General features: G+C 40.0%; 1 protein-coding gene across 1 annotated transcript; it reads right to left on the reverse strand.

The window, feature by feature from the left end:
* Nucleotides 1-2,844: 2,844 nt before the first annotated feature.
* On the reverse strand, nt 2,845-18,513 carry comp (cartilage oligomeric matrix protein). The gene is made up of 19 exons (XM_030433492.1): nt 18,362-18,513; nt 15,126-15,199; nt 14,669-14,720; nt 14,172-14,320; nt 12,983-13,120; nt 12,301-12,375; nt 11,997-12,149; nt 10,772-10,876; nt 9,146-9,253; nt 8,873-9,032; nt 8,644-8,762; nt 7,967-8,019; nt 7,670-7,863; nt 7,404-7,582; nt 7,263-7,311; nt 6,833-7,029; nt 6,336-6,508; nt 5,258-5,397; nt 2,845-5,039 (listed from the first exon to the last, which is right to left on the reverse strand). Exons 1-19 carry the CDS (start codon nt 18,426-18,428, stop codon nt 4,981-4,983), a joined length of 2,244 nt encoding a protein of 747 aa, XP_030289352.1. The 5' UTR covers nt 18,429-18,513; the 3' UTR covers nt 2,845-4,980.
* Nucleotides 18,514-19,997: the final 1,484 nt, after the last annotated feature.

Here is a 19,997-nt window from a genome sequence, read left to right on the forward strand (position 1 = left end):
ATATTGGTATCCGCAATCGGAGAGAAGTAGTTTGAAGATATCAACATGCTGGCAAAAATATATCACGCCTCCCTAAAAATGTTATATTGTGATTGTCTCGGTAAAACAAGAGTCCCAAAAGATGGAGCAGTTTGTAATGTAAGACAAAGCTTTCCGTTGTCTTTTTGCGTGTAAGAAAATAAACTATAATCTGGGCTAGTTTGAGTGCAGGTCATCGAGTGTTGCGGTGGTGCTTTGACAATCAACGAGTGAAATCGTGCGCTGAGCTCTGAGTGTCTCGACGGAGAAACAAAAATCCAGCTTAACTTTTGAATAAAAATGACGTTCCAAATCACAGAATTCCTCTCACATATCTTCCGGTGCGACTGTTGTCTATAAAGAAACCTTTCCCTCCAACCCTTTAGGAACAAACGCCACTGTTTTTATAATTCAGATCAATGGAGCATTCTGCTGCAGTTGCTTGAAATATCTCAGTTGTCATGAGCCAGTAATCCATAGGAAGAAGACAAATAAACCACTAAAAAGAAAAGGCCTTGAAATGACCCTTTACCAGAAGCATTTTTTTTAATTTATCTCGAGCTGGATTTTTCCTTTAAGTCACTGAAACAAATGTATATTTATTCCTGAAAAAGAAAAAAAAATAGCAATGTATTTGAGCCAAACGTCACTGTTGTAACACCGGTGATGTTGAGCTTTCCTGTCATCCTGCTGAATCCTAGTCCTTCACACTGACCTTGTACATAAACGCTATCGCTGAAACAAAATGCATGACTAAAACACGACAGTCAGAACCTCTACGTGAAGGCCTTCTATAGCTCCGCAGGTTTGATTTGTGTAACATAACGCTGTCACAAAGTCTAAAGGGATGCATGTGTGGGTTTCTCCAGTGCAACAGTTAACTCGGTTTTCCTGTTCAGTGACTTTGTTACCTCCATCTCTGTATAATGCTACTTCATGAATGATAAGAGAATGTATTTTCTGTGGCAGCGTACTAGTTTTCTTGCCAAACGTTGGGGAGTTTTATGGTCCCATCACAGTCGGACCAGAGTCTCTCTCTCTGTCTCTCTCTCTCTCTCTCTCTCTCTGCTCTTCACCGTCTCCTCCTCTGATGAATTGGACTGTTGCTTGTTCCATCTCTCTCTCTTTCTCTCTTACTTCCTACTGTAGCATCTCACCGCGTACGAGTCTAAACAGTCGATTCTCGCAACGCAAAAGAAGCCTGCGGTCGACCGGGCCCTTCGCCTCCATCAGCGCAACCTTTTTGTTGACTTTCTCGAGTAAGAAATGCAGGGATTGCGGATTTGGCACGTGCACTGATCGTTTGCATTATGCGTGCTTGGATCTTCTGGCGCTTCTGCGTGACACGGTCGACTGCATGGCATGATAGGCGCATCGAGCTGAATCTCATCCCGCGTTCGGTGCAGGGCAGGAGTTTGACTGAGCTGTGACACGAGATATGATTGTTCTATGTTGCTGTTGCCTATCATGTCAGGTTTTGGACTGGGTAAAGTGTAATGCTGTTTTTTTTTGTTTTTTATTTTTATTATTATTATTTTTTTTTTCTGTTTTCGTGCAATGTTTAGTCCACTAGTTGCTTCGCACTTTATTTGTGACCTTTGAGCAGGGACTGCTCTGCCCGAGGTGAATGCTGACTGTTTCGCTCCAGATGTAGACTCTGGAGATATTTTCATGTCAAAGAAAAGATGAATTCTCTATTTTCCTTTGTGAACTATATTTTGGCTTGTCTTGTGTTTTTTTTTTTATCAGTGAAGATTTTAGGGGATGCAAAACTAGAAAGGGCTTACTCCAGTGCAGCTTGTTCTCTCATGTTGGAAAGGAACGGCACTCCGAATGTACTTCTTTGTCGATCATCTCTCCCCCCCCACACACACGAAAATCGCTTCGAGTTTGAGCAAGTTATCACAGTGACACTAGATGAACACTCTGAAATGCAGGTTACGCGTTTGAAATATGAAAAATTAAAACATGTCAAACATTTCTTCTCCAGTTCAACATGATTAATGTAAGAAATGCTTCCGTTTACCTGCAGTCGCAACAGTAGAAGCATTTAGTAGACGGTGGTCTGTCGCACTGTCTCCAAGTTAGAATATAATTCAAAGTTAAATAACATTACAAAGGTATTCGATGCGCTTTTCCATCGTGTCAGATTTGCTAACAAAGGCAACCCTAGCGGAAATTCGAGAGTATGGCAGCTAATACAACTCTAATCAAAGTTAGCAAATTGCAGAAGGGAATTTATGAAGGTGTTAAAGTCAACATTGTTCAGCAGAGTTTGCCTGATCGCGGTTCAGCAGGAAAACGTTCGCTTCTGTAGAACATGAATTGACATTTTGCGACCTCACACTGACTTCGCAAACATTGAAACGTTGGACGCCAAACTCCATTTCCCAATCAGACAAGATAAACGAATCACCTCAAAATATATTTTCTACGTCTTGTAAGCTATTTAGTTTTGACTCGTCCGCTTGTGTCAGTCTGAGACTCCGTCCGGTCGCATTACTTGTCAGCATGACCTGCGTTTCTTAAAGGGCGCTGAAGCTAAATCATGTCGCAAACTGAAGAGGCGGACGAGTGAAGCTCAAACAGGAGTCCCGTGCTTTGAAGGTGTCTCTTAAAGGGAAAGTTTGTCACGCTTTATGTCAAAATGTCCAATCAGTATTGATGGTGAATGTAGTCAGTTGTCAGAGCATGCATTCACAGAGACAGCCGAGCCCCCCCTTAGTTACTGTTGCTAGGTTGGACAAGATTGACAACAAGAAACATGGCGGTGCCGGTTCTGGTTAGCTGTGTGCTGCAATGTTTATTAGATTTTTGGGAGCTGGGCAGCGAAGCTCAGTGAGGCCCCCCATACATGATGAAAGTGAATGTTCACAACGTTAAGTTATATTAACAAGTTGAGGCAAAGTCATCACAACAGAACAAGAGTATCCTCGCTCTTTAATGGCTAATGCTAATTCACGTCATCTTAAAAACAGGTCATCGAATGAAAGTCAAACGGGTCATTCGCAGGGGAAGTGATGCTCAACAAAATGTATCCACCGCTTTATAGACGCTTCTTTCACAATAGAAGCTTATTGGAAGAAGTCTTTTGGGACCACAATGAATCACGTGACGATGTAATTGGCCACTATGAAAACTGTCTTCAAAGCCTGGCGCTCGTCCTGGGAGTGTGCTATATACAGTGTGATGTGTGACTTGGGAACCAGAGCCCTTGAGAGTCGAGAAAACGGATGTTCGAAATGCTGATCGTCACGTGATTCACAGCGACTTCAGATAGTTCCAGGAAGTTCTAAGGGGGCAATTTAAATGTATTAATACAGAGAGACAGAAGTACAGTGTTTGGCAGTTTGCAGTCATTACATGATTGATCTCTACTCAAGGGCTCTGTTGGGTACCAAGCTTGCTCAACTGTTATTGGAGCAAAGAGTGAAAATGGGTAGGACTTAGGGAGGGTCAAATGCTGCAAACTCTCTTCTTTGGTTGTCAGTTATGTTGTTGTCAATGAAGGACTACGAGTTGTTTCATCTTGGATTTAGCTTCTGGTCCACTCATAAATAGAAGTTGTCCTCTTGCTTGTAAGTGAGCTACATTTCAACTGTCAATCTAAAGTGCAGAGGATGTTCTGCTCTTGGTCAGTATGTCACACACTGCAGAATTTATGGCTTCACTTGATTACATGTATCAGCAACACTGATTGGACATCCACATAAAATGTGGTGAATTCTTCCCTTTAAGTCCCAGGATGAAAGGAAAGAGTTCCTGCTCGGCCCTTACTGCTCGTTCCCAGAGTGTTTTAGGTCTGAATAAAATCTCCCTTTAATAATACGGGGTTTTCTAAACGACTCTACAGCTCTCTCTGGAAAACCAGTTTAAGTTCCACCTTAAGCTTATAGTGAGAATAGCATTATATCACTGTTGTCCTGTAAGTCGTAGTAAAAGATCTGTAGCTATTTATTTGTTGCCATGTGATTCTCCTTATGTGACCATATTTGTTTATAAGATGAAAGAAAAATGTCAATTAAATTGAATGTGGAAGACAGATTTTTCTCTGCACATAGTCTTGATTTGCAGAATATGCTGACTTAGAAGAAAAAAAAAAAAAAAAACTGTCCGATGTCATTTTACAACATCACAGCGTGTTGCTGTGGACATGCATGGTGTTTCAATCCTGTTGTATATTGTCTTTGCTATCGTTTCTATTTTGTAATCTGTATTTCCAAATGCAAAATTTAAAAGATTATTTTGGATATGTGCATGCTTGTGTAATGTTCAGAATGTTGATTTCCACTAAAAGCTGTTGAGTTTGAAATAAGTCACGTCTGGTACTTAAAATCAAATGTTTGACCATTTGTAGTGTAGCTACAGCATTATTATTTATTTCACCATTCATACATTTCATTTATAGAACAGTTATGTATATATTTAGATAAGCTTTGCATGACAAAAAATATTATTCCCGGGCTCTTTTTTTGACTAAACTAGAAGGTAAATCCTCTGCATTTCTCTACAATTTAAAAATACCTCTTAGATTTAATATTTCATCAATGCTGATGGCCTAATATTCTCTTATTATGACTTAATAATGGTCACTTCACACTTAGCAAAGCTTAAAAGCATCCAGTAACTGCACCTGATTTACCAAAATTCACATTTATTCATTAATGACAGCAAAATCTTTGCAATAATTCTGTCAAAACTATACATTGTAATGTAAATATACAGTAGACAGTATAGGGAAAACATATATGACAGGAATTTCTGTGTTGGTAACAACAATAAAATTCAAACAATTTGTGTATTAACTGTCAGGAGTTTAAACCTTTCGCGGTCTGTTGGAGATTTTTTTTTTTTTTTTACTTTTTTGTTAAATGTGAATGAAATAATGCTGATTATTCTATGTCTGATCCCAGTTGTGCGTTGGAAAGTGTTCCCAGAATTCCCTGAGCTCATTTGTTGTCATCAGGCCACCAGCTGGACCTGCTGGGCTCTGTAGGTGTCAAAGTCCTCAGGAAGCGTGTCTGCAGTGGGAAACAGCAGGAGGTGAAAGAACTGTTTAACCAGTGGAAAAGGAAAATTCATATTGTCATATTGTATTTACAACTATATATGCTCATGCTTAATTAATATCGACTTGTTTTATTTATAAGCTTCAGACTGTAAAGGAGACTACTAATAGGGGTGAAATGTGCAAAACCAAAGCAGAGTGACAATAAGCCCGTTCATGAACTGGACTGACCGTTGCAGCGATAACGCAGGTTGGCCCAGATGATGTTCTCCTGGGAGAAGCAGAAGACTCCTAGTCGGCCTCCTCTCATTGTGGCGTCTATGATGACGCCCGTGTCCGCTACCATCTGAGGACCCTCGTAGAAACGAACTCTGCAGGCAAACAAAGAGCAGGTAAAAACATCACAAGGAAGCAAATGGATTCTTGATGTGTAGGTCTGTGCATACAGAATCTAGAAGCGGTTCTAGTCGAGAACAGCCATGTTTGCAATTATATTTCAGTGTCGTTATCTGGAGATAGCAAGTTGATTATTTGGTTACTTGCGAAAAATGAGCTTTGTGATCTCAAGATCACAAGATAACCAACCTGCTATCACGAGAAAACAAAAGGAACATTTCCTGTTATCACCCTCCGCAGCCTTATCACACAAAAACCATGATAGAGGATGGGTCTCAGCCCAGAATACAGCCCATTTACTTTTGGTGTGGATCCAGATGAAGTGACAGATCCAGGAGTTTTTTTCGTTAAAATTAAGTGATTTTTATTTTTTTTTATTTTTCGTTCATTTCTCAGTGAATGGTATGTACATATTCAGGTGGCTGTAATCTGTGAGTTAGTACAGTTTGATGCAGATCCAAATTCAAATCTTGATCGAGCAGATTCAAATGTGCTTTATATTGGATCAGATTTGATTGAATTAAAGGAGACTGTTGGGCCTTGGCGGAGGTATGCACTCTACTGAGCGTTGTGATGAATTATTTGTAATCTTGAGGAATCAGCCTTCTGTTTTCCAGAGATCACTAGACAAACTAGCCTGTTATCACAGGAACACTAGTCCTGTCTGTATGCTGAGCTAGGCTAAACATGACCAGGACAGAAGTGAGCGCACAGAGATTTCCATGTTGTTCATTAATTTAACCTCGAAACACCAAGTCGGATCCCCATTTACAATGGTGTCGAGATACAAAACAGTTAGGCGACGGGGCAATGTTCTATGTAGCTAATTAAAAAATTCTAAAAATAAAAAATACAATAAATGTACAATTTAAAAAGGCACAGAGACGAATGTGACCTCCATCTCTGTCGGTACCTGATGTAGCCGTCAGCGGGTCGGTGTTGGAGGAACCAGCGGTAAGAGGTCTTGTCCTTCCAGCCAACATTGCGAGCGTCTTTCCACAGCAGTTTGACCTGCTCACTGGTGTCGCCGGTGTGCCACAGGGCGTTCCTCAGGTTCTCACCTGGACCCGTGTTCGACTTGACGGCCTTTTCAAAACCACAAATGACAAGAAATCTGGACCAACCTTTGATTGCAGTGTGTCAGGTAGCATGTCGTCGCAACTCTCTAATATTGGAATGCTTCGGGGAAAAAACTGAATATTGCCTTATGGTACCGTTATATTTTCAAACTGATCTACTAGAAAAGTGTCAAATGTAATATCTGTAACTGCAGAGTTCAGTAACAACCATGTTTGCAGTTGAAGGCACCCTTGAGTAAACCAGTCCTTCCTTATCCACTGAAGCTGAACAATCTCAAATGTAATTATATCAAAGCATTATTATTTTTTCATTAGTAGTCGTATAGGCTACCTTCAGTTGGATGCCTGGTTCTGCCACGGCTCTGAACGGATTTGCCTGCCAGTAGATCTGTTCCACCTGCTTCCACATCACCACGTAGAAACTGGAGCTGTCCTGGTACCCGAAGATAAACCCTGCGTAGTCGTCGTCCGTTACCGTGTTCACATGAAACGTCCCTTCAAAGTCTACACCGCTGAAGGCGGTGTAGCCTGGTGGAGAGACAGGTGTCACAGAAGTGCTGTTATAAAGTACAATATACTGTATAACTGATGGGAACTGAATGTTTTATTTTGGTTCAAATGAAGCTGTGAATCCAATGTGCATGTGCTCTTTGGATTGCAATTTACTTGTTTAATTTGTATCTAGCTCATGCAAATCAACCAATGCCACTTTTGCCAACTATGCCAACTATTCCTTTAAAAAGCAGGTACAATGATCTTACCAACAGCCAGCCCAGGATCACTGTTCATAGTCTGGACAATCTCTCTTCCCTGTACAAACAAAAAAGTAGATTTAAGATTTAATTTAATCTGAGATGATGTTAAGTATTTTGGGACACAGACTAACAAACATGTCATTGAACCTGGTTCAACACCACCCAGTTGGGGTCAATCTGTGCATCTCCCTCCGGATCTAAAACGACGGTCTGGTACTCCCTGAAGTCGGTGAGGGTGACCTCAGCGTTTTCTGGACAAACGTCAATGGTGTCAATGATGGTGTCGTTGTCAAAATCCTTCTCACATATATCACCAACACCATCACCTGATGGGGTAAATAGATTTAGACTGTGGTAAGAGGAAAATTTTTTCTTTATTGCTAGGCGTAAGAAAACGGAGGGTGATCACACACCGTTAGTGTCCTCCTGCAGAGGGTTGGGAATCAGCCGGCAGTTATCGGGACCAGGTGGCAGCAGGTCCGGGATGCCATCGTTGTCATCGTCATCATCACACTCGTCTCCTTTGCCGTCCTTGTCGGTGTCCAGCTGGGAACTGTTGATAACGGCTGGACAGTTGTCCCGAGAGTCTTGGTGACCGTCGCCGTCACTGGAAAAGAGAGTCTTTCACTGGCACGTGCACATTTTGCTTTCCAGCAGCCTTATTATACAGATAATTAAAAGTGAATGTAATTGATGAGGTCACACGATACCTGTCCTTGTTGGTGTCACAGGGGTCTCCAATCAAGTCGTTGTCCACATCCGTCTAAGAAAGATGACATTGTAAAGCTGATCAACGTCTGTGTGACAAATTCTGGACAGAGAGGTTCTTCTGATTCCCAATAGACTACAGTGGCGAGTATAAAAACAAAGAGGGGAATGCGAGATGATGGTTTACGTCCTTCAGGCTAATTTTATTGTTTGGGAGCCTGAAGAATTGTATTGTATCGCACCAATAAATGGTAAGCTCAATGATGGGAAATTTATAGTACAGCGTATTGGACAATTATGAAATTACAGCCAGTAAGAGTTTTAACACAAAACTAATTAGAGCCATGGAATAAAAATCATTCATCTGTGCTGCTCACAACAATGTAGTTTGATCACACCTCATTTACACGGTCCAGAATAGTTGAGGTTTTTGACTGCCAAACTACAATAATCTATGATAAACCCTATTTTTTGTTAAATTTATCTTTGAATGTTGTGTGTAAGTCATGGATATTGGTTTAAGAGGTGAAGCGTTATGTACTTAGGCTCACGACAATAATCAATCTAACTAACTCAAATCCAAATGCGTCATCTATAGGCGAAGATTTTTGCTTGAAGAATCAGCTAACAAGATGTGCTGATGATTAGTCTGTAACCAAAACAAACGGAGCTTCCCGACCTGTTCAGGGTTTTTAACATAAGGACAGCTGTCGCAGGCGTCTCCCACTTTGTCTCCATCCCGATCTTTCTGGTCAGTGTTGGGAACCCTTTTGCAGTTATCCAGGTGATTGGGGATTCCTGGGATTAAAGTGGGCATCAGCAAACGTGTCAAAACATCAACACACATGACAGTGCAGTTTTTTATAAAAATTGGTGTTAAACCATTTAAAAACACAAGGAATACTGACCATCCCCATCAATGTCTTCATCACACTCATCACCAAATTTATCCACATCTGTGTCTTTTTGGTCATTGTTTTTGACGGCACGACAGTTGTCGCACGCATCGCCAAAATCATCCTCATCAGTGTTCTTCTGGTCCACGTTAGGCACCAGCACACAGTTGTCCTGTACAGAAATTGTTTCAGTCCTTAAGTTTGATAAAGTGAAATGAGAAACGTAGATTCCCACTGGCTTTTAAGTATCTTTGTATATCCCATCAATATGTTTTATGCATGAACCTGCATGTTGAGGATCCCATCCCCATCTGCATCTTCATCACAGGCGTCACCAATTCCATCACCGTCGGCATCTTCTTGACCAGAGTTGGGCACAGTGAGACAATTGTCCTGAAAGGAGAAATACTCATTATTAAAGTAAACGACAAGAGGGAAAAATAATATCATATCACATAGTGACTGTAAGAATTTGTGGTTTACAATCTATCTCTTACTGTGGAGAACATGCTTTAATTCAAAAATCGTTCAAACTAAAAACGCAAGTTTTGAGTTTTTGGTGACCCATGATGGTCACATTGTTGTTTCTATTGCAGGTCTGGAACAGTTTTAAGGCAATCTAACCTTAACTACTAAACACTAGGGATGTGCATCTTCAACACTGCTGCGATACGATATGCATCTATATACACTGCCAACGATACGATAAATTAAAGATTCATATAAAACAACCACCGATAAGATACGATACGATACGAATGAATGCAAAAGTTGTACAGATTGACACACATGTTGTCACTGCCCACGACTTGTTTGAAATGGGTCCATAGCTCCAACTTTCCTCCTCCTTTTTTTCTTTACATCTTTAAGCTCCATGTTGCACATAAGCTACACAATCAGTGATGCCAGTAACGTGTTACCTTAATCTGACCACTACGAGTAATCTAACGCATTAATATTTCCAAACTAGTAATCAGATTGAAGTACTTATTCAAGTCACTTTGCCTTACTATTATTTTTGTCACTTTCCTTCGAAAAAAAATGATATTTTGGCTTTTTTTTTGCGTCTCGGTGAGTGACGTCATGTATGCGAAAAGTCACGTTTTCAGTACGAGGACAACTCAAGTGTAACCACGCTGCGAGACAAACACTAACATTGTGTTAGCAGTACCTCCGCTGGTGCTAACCACTGGAGCCGAAGGAGACCTCTCTGTCACATTAACGCCATGTCGCCGCTTCAGGTGAGAGCTTAGATTGGTTGTGCTCCCTGTGTGTTTAATCGCGGCACGGCACATTTTACAGATGGCATTTCTCAAGCTGACCATCTCTTTATAAAAGCCGAAGTGTCCACAAACACCAGACTTGTAAGTGACGGGCGATCTCTTCTTCATCCATGCTGACTTTGTCTCTGATTGGCTCAGATTTCCAGCCTGCTGTTTGGTGCTCTGCTGACCCCACCTCCAACTCGCGTGAGACGAAACTCTGGCTGAATTGGCCGATCGCGGGCGTGGAGATGAGAACGGAAACAAGCACTTGGTCCTACTTCTAAATTAGTTTATTTTAAGTATAGATATGAGTCGGATTTTATCGATGCAGAGATTTTATACACGATACATCTCGAGTTCATCCGGATTTTTTAACCGATGCACACTTCTGTCATCGATGCAACCACATCGTAAATGTTCATACGAATGTACCGATACGAATCGGTGAATCTCACCATCCCTACTAAACACAGGTACAATTTCTGAACAAGCACCACAGCATACAGTTCACATTTTACCACATCTCTCTAACACCTGTGAATATTTTATTCTTTGCAGATGACTAAATCATTTATGTGAATTTTTATTTTTAAGGATTTATGTCAGTAATATGCAAACATGTCTTCATGGTATTCAAGAGACTTACCTTGTTACAGTTTGTATCAGGACAGGCCAGTTTCTCATCAGGGAAACCGTCGATGTCGCTGTCAGGCCCACAGAGGTAGCCGTTGCCAGCCCATCCAACTCCACACTGTGAGGATGGATAATGTTTTATGTACTGTACAGCCTGTTTTCATCGGCCCCGTTTGTGTAGCACACAGTACCATGAGCTAAATTGCTCAAACAGACATTTTACAATTCTGCCTCAGAGGTATGTATTTCACAGAGCTGGGTCAAATATACTTACACGACTTTGTGATTTGTTTAGCAGCTGTGTACAAACCTTTATTTTTAGCTGTACCTGAATGTCTCATTTTAGAGGAACATAAAACAAATGTGGTAGTAAGTAGGAGCATTATTAAGTTTGATTTTGTAGATTTTACAGAAGAAAAAGCTGCTGATGGAGAAGAACTTTTTAAAAGCTATTTTCCTGAGATTTTGATGTGAAAGTACACAACAAACACACCACAACACAACTTCATATTAGCCCTTATCAGCTACCGTTGTCTCTAATCCAAGGAAGCACTGAGTCAAACAGATTATGTCCTCTGTTTTCCCCATGATTCCTAGTTCCAAGTTAAATTTTAATAGTTTTCTTCACAAGTTATTTGTGTCATTGTCATGGGGAACAAATGTTTACCAAGTTAACGAGATAACTTTCTTGAGATCTCAAGAAAATGAAGTTTATGTCATTATCACACAGTTGTTTTCCTGAGATGATGAGATCATGAGAAAATGAGGTCATAAGGTTCATACAACTGGACAAATACATACACAGTCTTGTGTGTGTCAAAGCAAACCATGCCAACTTTTTATGAATTGGTCATCTTGAATCAGTTTCTACACTTGTCAAGAGGCTGTGTATGCATGCTTGCATCCAATAAACATGAAACTATGAGGGGAAAACCTTTTATTTTCTTGTGATAATGGATTCTTTTATCTCATTATCTCTGGATAACAAAGCTAATTTTCTCAAACAAATTATCATTTCATCCTTAGAAATAGATTTAACATGTTATTATGGGAAAATGGAGGAAATAATGAGTTCAGCCCATGACAGTTTGATGCTTCCATACAAGTCCCCTGTTGGGAGATTTCCTCATTACAGAAAAACTGCTCAATCACAACTTCAGTAAATGGATGATGAAGATTTTCATGAAAAATCTCCTGGGCTGCAAAAGAACAGGAGGCAGAAAGCTACATTTATTCACCTGACACTCGATCTTGCCCTCCCGATGGACGATGCACTCAGCGCTGGCGTGGCAGGGGTTGGGTTGGCCGTTCCCACAGGCTCTCTCTGGCTTACAGCCACGTCGCTGATCGCCAACGTAGCCAGTCTTACATGGACCACACCTGAAAGAGCCCTGATGACACACAGAGGAAACAGAGCCATCATAAGAGTCATTTTAGACAACTCTAAAGCTAACTGAAGTGTGCTAAAGTCTTTTTTATGGACTATAGGACACTATTTTAGCAGCAGACAGTATTTTTTTCTTAAATAGTGTTTATACTCACAGGGGTGTTCATGCAGACAGAGTTCTCCACACAGCCTCCATTACTGGTGCTACATTCATTGATATCTTTGCAGACCTTGATAGGACAAAGAAACAGAAAGAAAATCCCCAAACTTAAACAGGTTTTGATATAAAGACTGAAAAAAGAGGCGGAAACAAAGCACAGCGAAGCCAGCCGTATGTTAAGGGTTAAGCTGGTTCTGAAACAGACCGGTGCACACTGTTTGACATACTATGTATGTACAGTAAAGAGTGAGGAGGTGTTGCTGAAGGATAAAGAGAGGATGAGGTGGTGAGAAGCAAAGACAGACATGGTGAGGTTCACAGGGGAAAGTTTCTTCTCCAAAGTTTCATCAAAAACTGTCAACAGTTTCATGAAGGGGATAAGTTAACCCTAAACCTTTCAGTAAGATAGGTTACCTGGCAAATGCTTTAGATGACTTAAGTATTTATGCAGTCGTAATCTTTAATTTTCAGTGACAGAAGACCTCCATTTCTACCTCTGTACAACTGACACTTAAGGTTCACTCATGAGAAAAAAATAAGTGAACCTTGAGATGAGAATGTTTTATCACAGATGTATGAAGATTGAATTCCCCACGTTTTCTTCTCCTGTTGTAATATTAATTGCAGAAGTATTAACTGAGAGTAGTGAAGAGGTGCTGATCTTCTCTGATTCTGACCTGTTTGTTGGCGGTGGCGTAGGCGAGTCCGACGCCCTGGACCTGAGGGCCGGTGTATCCAGCAGGACAGGAACCACAGCGGAAACCCGGGGAGGTGTTTATGCAGCGCACACCCATGTGACACGGCTTCACGATACACTGCCGACGACGACGACAACACAGAAACAAACAACAAGACAAATCCAAATATTATAAAACATGTTTACTTAGATGATTACTTTCAACTGTGTCTTGAGACATGTGGGAGATAATCAAGGACAATTTAACAAGTTTTAATATTAAAGACACTGTACAACCACACAGATGTTTCACTTAGTCAGGACTCAGAGCTTTGCTGGTTAATTTGTCACCAAAGTATATGAACCAATAAACGGGAAAGAGATGAAACTCTCCCATCTTTCCCTAATTCTCCACGTGTACAATGTAGTGTGACCTATGTCCACTTTACGAACTGCATGTCCTTTTGCTTTCTGTGCCAGCTCTACAGTATACATCTGTAGTGATCTCAGTGCTTTTTCATCTGTAATTTAGTTAAACACTTTTCACAGTTCACTTTGTACATATTGTTAATAGTTCCTGTTTGTTTTTGTTTATAGGTTTAACACATTTTTTATCTTTTAGCGAGCAACATTAGCAAGCCAAACGCTAACATGAGGTTGCAATGGCCCTTTTTCCCGCATTTTGAAATGCTGCCAAAAATGAAAATAAGAGACTGACTTATGCTGTCTTCTGAAAGTAAGCAGTAAAGCTCCAACCTCAAATCACAAATCAGAGTCTAGAGTCTAGTTAGGGATGAAAAAGTTGAGATAAGTTTAGATGTATACTGTACAGTTGGCACCATTCAGTGCGTAAAGCGGATATATGTCACACTACATTGTCTCTGACAATGCGTGAGGTCCCTCAAGGTTCAATTGTTGGATATCTGTTATTTAATCTTTACATCCTGCCACTAAGGTTATCCAGAATGTTGAGGTTTCTTATCATATGCAGCTGATGACATGCAAATATATATAGCAGTGTCACCAAACGACTGCAGTCAGATAGACTTCACTCGGAGAGTGCACCAAACAAATAGCAGCTGGATGTCTCAAAATGTTCATTTGGGTTCAGTAGTCAAAAAACATCCTATAGACTCTAGATGAAACTAAAACCAAACCTATGCAAAACCTATAAACCAATCTCTGCGCACCTCGTCCACATCAGTGCAGTGGGTACCGTTGCCCTCCATGCCGTTGGGGCAGGGTCCGCACTTGATTCCATGAGGGGTGTCCATGCACTTCACTCCTGGGTGACAGGGGTTGGGCACACAGGAGGGACGAGGCTGCATTCCTCCCATCCCTGAGGAGAGAGGAGGTCAACTTTCCTCTGTTTTCAGCTCATTGAAGCATCTTTTGACACAGTTTGTTCTTCTGATTTATTTATCTCATCTCATCTGCCCTGATGTTTTCCGTAGTATATTTGCTTCATATGATGATATGAACCTCCCAACGGACATAAATATCATTCCCTTGTTTCAAAAAATTATTGTATACAGATCCAGTCTGAGCAATACAAAAAAAATTGTCATCTTGAGCACAAAGTTATCTCAACAAAAACCAAAGCCTCAAATTCAACTGAAAAGTACAAGTGTTGTGAAAATCTTAACTATTAAAATAACAATGTGTTTTGCTCAGCTGATCGACTCACCGCAGGCTTCACACTCCATCACAGTGTTCTTCAGGAATACTATCTCTTTTATCTGGAAAACACAGTCAGTCCAAAGCTTATTAGGATTTACACCAAAAGTAGACAGTAGCATCATCTGTTAGCTTCCTGTTTGCTGTCTAAATGTTTAAAGCAACAATACGTAGAAAACGTCATTTTGTGCAATTTTGCGCCCCCTGTAGTTTCTGAGTGCAAATTCAGCTCTGTACAGTTTCTGCTAACTTCAAACAAAACTCATTACTTCATTACAGTGTTATGTGTTGAAAACTTGTATGTTAAACTAAACACGTATGTAACACTGTGATCTTACCCTCTCCTTGAAGTTACATAGAGCAGAGACAAGTGATGGGGCTACTGATTTTAAAGCTTCTAATATAAGGTCAAAAAGTTACATAATGTTGATTTAATATGTTTTAAAAACATATTAAAAACTTTTTACCTGTTGTTTCAGAAGCTCTTTAATCTCAGCCAGTGCAAGGTTCGTCATTTTAATCTGACTGATGATTTCTCCATCTGAAAAAAGAAAATTATATTAATAAAGATAAAAACACAACAATGTCTATTTCAAGCAGATTAACTTCCGAGGGAACCTGTCCACACATACAATGTTGTACTGTGGACTTGGGGGTAGATTTTACTTTATGAATCCATAATGTGATGAAGGTCATACTTTTATTTTCCTTCACCATTTATTTAGATTTTGTATTTTTGTTTTGTTTTGTTTTTTGAATTTTGTTTGGTACTTCATTAACAAATCTTAATTTGAAGTATTCAGATATCTTTCTGAGGTAAAAGTAGAAAGATATTATCATATTTTTTTTCTGAATTGCTCATTTCAAATTAAAAAAATATTGCTGTATAGTGATTATTGATTTTTTTTCATGTGTTTTACTTTAATGTTGCAGCTGATGAAGGTGGGACTCTGATATATCGATAAAAATACATTATATTTTATTGGTTGATTACATTGTGTAATCATAACTTAATCTGCAAAGTAAAGAGTTTCTAAAGGTATAACATAAATGTAGTGTAGTAAAAATTACAATATTCTTTAGAGGGAATAAGTATCAATTAGACGATAATTAAAGCACTTCAGTAAAGTATCTCAAAATGGTACTTTAGTACAATACTAGAGTAGATGTACTTTGTTACTTTCCACCAATGCCTTTAACTGCATCCTCATGTGGCTATTGGTTTCATTTTTAAATAATTCAATAAAAAAAAGTAAGATTTTGTTCTGGATAACAAATAAAGAAATTAATCTTGGAGAGGATATGACCTGCTCCAAATAAAATAACATCATCAAGAGCCGACCAGAAACACAACAGAGGCACCGACAAAGATCAAGATAATATAATAACAACAGTGTGTAGTCTTGATGAGGACATCAGTCTTCCTGTTGGCTGAACATCCACGACCAGAAGCTCAGCGGGCAGAAAATACGGTCATACAGAGAGGGGGCACAACACACAACATGATCCACTGCCTGTCAAATACCAGAATCTAATACCTGAGGCTGCTCAGTCACCACAGGCCTCATTTGTATCCTCCACTGCCCACGCATTCACTGGAGTCAGAGATGTTTTGATTGCAGCCGCATGATTGATTTTCCAGATACGGAAAGATACAAGATTTTCTGGCGGATACATTTTTCAAGCTTACAGGAAAGAAACTCTGCGGGCGTCTTTGAGTTTGTACAGTGTAGTACAGTTAAGTCTTTGTCTGGGGTTTTGATGGAGATTGTTAATCACTAAACTACTGTGTCTGACAGTGCAGAAATGTTGAAAAGATCTTTAAGTAGTTTTGAAACACAAGTAAAACTGACACAAGCAAAGCACAGTTAGGGCACATTTGCACCAAGAGTAGTTATTTGACCCTTGAGTGACCTGCTTTAATTTGGTTTATTTGCTAAAGCCGTCCAAACTCTGGTGACACCAGACAGCAACAAATATCTGCAGTGCGATTAACGAGGAAACAATAAGGTAACATGAAAAATAAAACATTTTTGTCGGCATAAAAAGGTGGTTTGCAAGCCACTGAAGCTCTCTTCGAAGAATAAATCACTTCGTTTGTGCAAACCAAATATAAAAATCCAAAAAAACTCATTTTAAATCTGATTTGGTCTGGTCTGATTGGTCCCTTGGTGAAAGCAGAAACCAGTTTTGAACCCAATATTGACATATCAGGACAGTTATCAAATATATACCCAACTATGTCCACCAGCTAGTCTCTTAAATGTATATGTTTGCTGTTTGCTGCATTGAAACTCACTATGAAGCTCCGATTTGGGTGATAATTCCCTTTATGAGCGACATCTTTTATCGTTAGCCGCTTTGACTTCTTTTTGTGATGATAATAAGATTACAGATTCTCTGGATGTCAGATTCACAAAGCTTGTCTCAACACAGGATCCGATCCTTTGGGATGTTCAGGTGTGGTCGGATCCTGACGTAACATGCTGTTTGTCCTAAGTGACCCAAAGACCCCCATCGTCCTCCCCAAACACCGTCCCTTCCCCCAGAGGAGCCGTACAAGGGCAGAAATCTCCCTGAGCATGAAGCGCAGGAAATGTGGTCTTCTCATTAGCAGCAACTCTGTTTACTCAATGGATTCCACAGAAGAAAGAGAAGATAGAGGAGATAAATCTCTCTCACTGCTAATAGAAAGGTAAAGACAACAGAAAGCTCGCTGATTGTTTTTCCTCATTGTGTGCAAGCGCAGGCACAGAAAACACAAACTCTGAACATCAGGCAAATACTTATTTCCATTAGGAGACAATGAAATCCAATATTCAGTATTTTTCTGATTATTGGAATCGTTTTGTTTCTCAAATCTGATTTGCAATCAAATACATTAATTTAAAATGTGCTACTTTTGCTCTGATGATGTACAATGTTTGTCTTCAAAATGTAGTGGAGGTATAAAGTAGCAGAACAGGGAAACCGTCAAGCAAAGTAGAAGTCAAACAAAATTGCACTTAGGTAGAATACTCCGGTGAACATTCTGAGTTATTTTCCGTCACCGTTGTCCATTTATGAGATCTGATATTTTTTAGTTGTTTTTTGTTTTGTTTTGTTTTGTATTTTTTAAACGATCCGAAGACATTGGATCCGAAATTTGGTCAACAGTGATGGAAAGTAACCAAGAAAATTTAGTCAAGTACTCTTTTAAAGTGCAATTTTGAGCATTTTTACTTGAGTATTTCCAATTTTCTGCTACTTTTTGCTTCCACTCCACTACATTTTGGAAGCAAATATTGTACTTTTACTGCACTACATTTATTTGGCTCCAAAGCGTAGTACAGTGAAAGTATATAGTGGCAGAAAATGAAACCACTCAGGTAAAGTCAAACTACCTCAAGTTCTTAAATGAATGTAATTAGTTGCATTCCATCACTGGTATTATATAAACTATAATATTATTTTGGTTATTATTTACTATTTTAACTATGTTCATTGTTATATTGAACTGTCCCATGGCTGTTGAGACGCACAAATGTCCCTGTTTGCGGGAATAATAAAGGTATTTCTGATTTCTGATATATTGAACATTGATAGTCAATACACATGCAGCTGTTTAAGGAGTTGTCAAAAGCCAGTGGCAACTTTATTTTATAAGTTTTTCTGGCAAACCAAAAATAATGTCTTTAATAAATGTTAAACATGTTCTTCTCACCTCTCTGTCCTGCTGCAGCGTGTCCTCCCATGTGGAGCGCACAGCTCAGCACCAGAAACCACAGCATGGTTGAATCTGTGCTGCAGATGCTGCTGTCCTCTCTTCTGCCTTCAGCTCGGAGTCAGCGCTCCTCCTGCAGACCCACTTTCAGTTCTCCTTTCTCCCCTCGCTTTGGCTTTTATACCCCGCTCCACCTCCCCCAACCTGGCTTTCATCCCCGTCCTTTCCCCTTAAACTCCCCTACAAACCACTACCTCTGGAAGGCCGAGAACCGGGAAGAGGATTGATTGCTCAACACATTAACACCCCCGCATATGATACATGCAAAAACATCTGTTTTTGTCATACTGCTCCATTGTGGACCAAAAAGACAATATGGTTTGTTTTTTCGCCGAGTTGATTTGTGTTCATATCATAATCCTTAATTTATGACAAAGTGGGAGGTTCGTGGTCAGTTTAGTATTTTTAGTTTTAAATTTATTGATCGGTTGATTGTGTTATAGGCTTCAGCTCAACTGGATTTGGCAGCATGATGCGAGAGAGAATACGGCTGGAAACCGAACTGAGACTGAACGCAGCCTCCAAGACCGACAGGGGACACAGTACAGAGGTGATTTACAGAGGCTCTGACCAGGATTACTTCGGGTGTGACAAGACACGGCAGGCAGGGACAGGAGAGGCGTGAAGTAGGAGCGAAGCAACACAGAGTCGTACATCAGCAGCAGCTGAATATTTACATCTTACGCTGTGAATTAAGGAAACTTTCAACCAACCAAGACAATCCAGCGCCTGTGCTGGTGAGTTATCTTTTGTCTATGTTGAGTTTGAATGAAGTGTGTTTTACAGTGAGTTAACGAGGCAATTAAGCTCCTCTCAAGACTTAAGAGTATTTCATTTTTTGACATTTTGTTATCTTTGTTGTTTTTAGATGATATCAGTAAATATTCTTCAGATCCAGTTCAGATTTTACAACATTCCCAAGTTTACTGCTTCATGATTACAAATGCATTAGACTCTAGTGTGTGTGTGTGTGTGTGTGTGTGTGTGTGTAAATGGCATCAGCAGATGTCAGTTACATTCCTGGCAGTGAAGTTTTTGGTCCAGATCACCTTGATAAGCTCTCACCACCTCCTCTCTCCGCTCGCTGCTTTGCCCAAAAGAGGGACGTCTCACTCTAGGCCTCTTCTGGAAAAACAAACACACCAGCAGCTCGTTTCTGCCGTCAAGCTGCAGACCTGGACGCCTCACTCTGAAGTGGAAGAAATCAAATATCTCTACGAGATCTTTCTTCTCATCTTAAAACAGCAGGAAATTAATGTTTTCAGGAATGTTAAGTCTGTAAATTCATTGTTTTATCAGTGAAAACGATCTTATTCCAGGCGGTCTGTAAGTATCGTTTACACTGTGCGTAGTATTCCTTCGTCGCCTCATTCCAGCTCATCGTTGAAGCTTGATGTTTATGTTTGAATCCAAGACTCCTTATTTTTTCAGCTGCATACTTTAATCAAAATTAATAGTTTTCTCTTTTTGCATCATTATAAAATTCAGCCTGACACATTTGGCATGTCTGGAAACTGTCCACTACAACTTGAAATAAGTTCAAACAGAGTTTGTACAGAGTTTGTACTGACGGTCC

The sequence above is a fragment of the Sparus aurata genome, chromosome 11 (assembly GCF_900880675.1).
Source record: "Sparus aurata chromosome 11, fSpaAur1.1, whole genome shotgun sequence".
Taxonomy (NCBI): domain Eukaryota; kingdom Metazoa; phylum Chordata; class Actinopteri; order Spariformes; family Sparidae; genus Sparus; species Sparus aurata.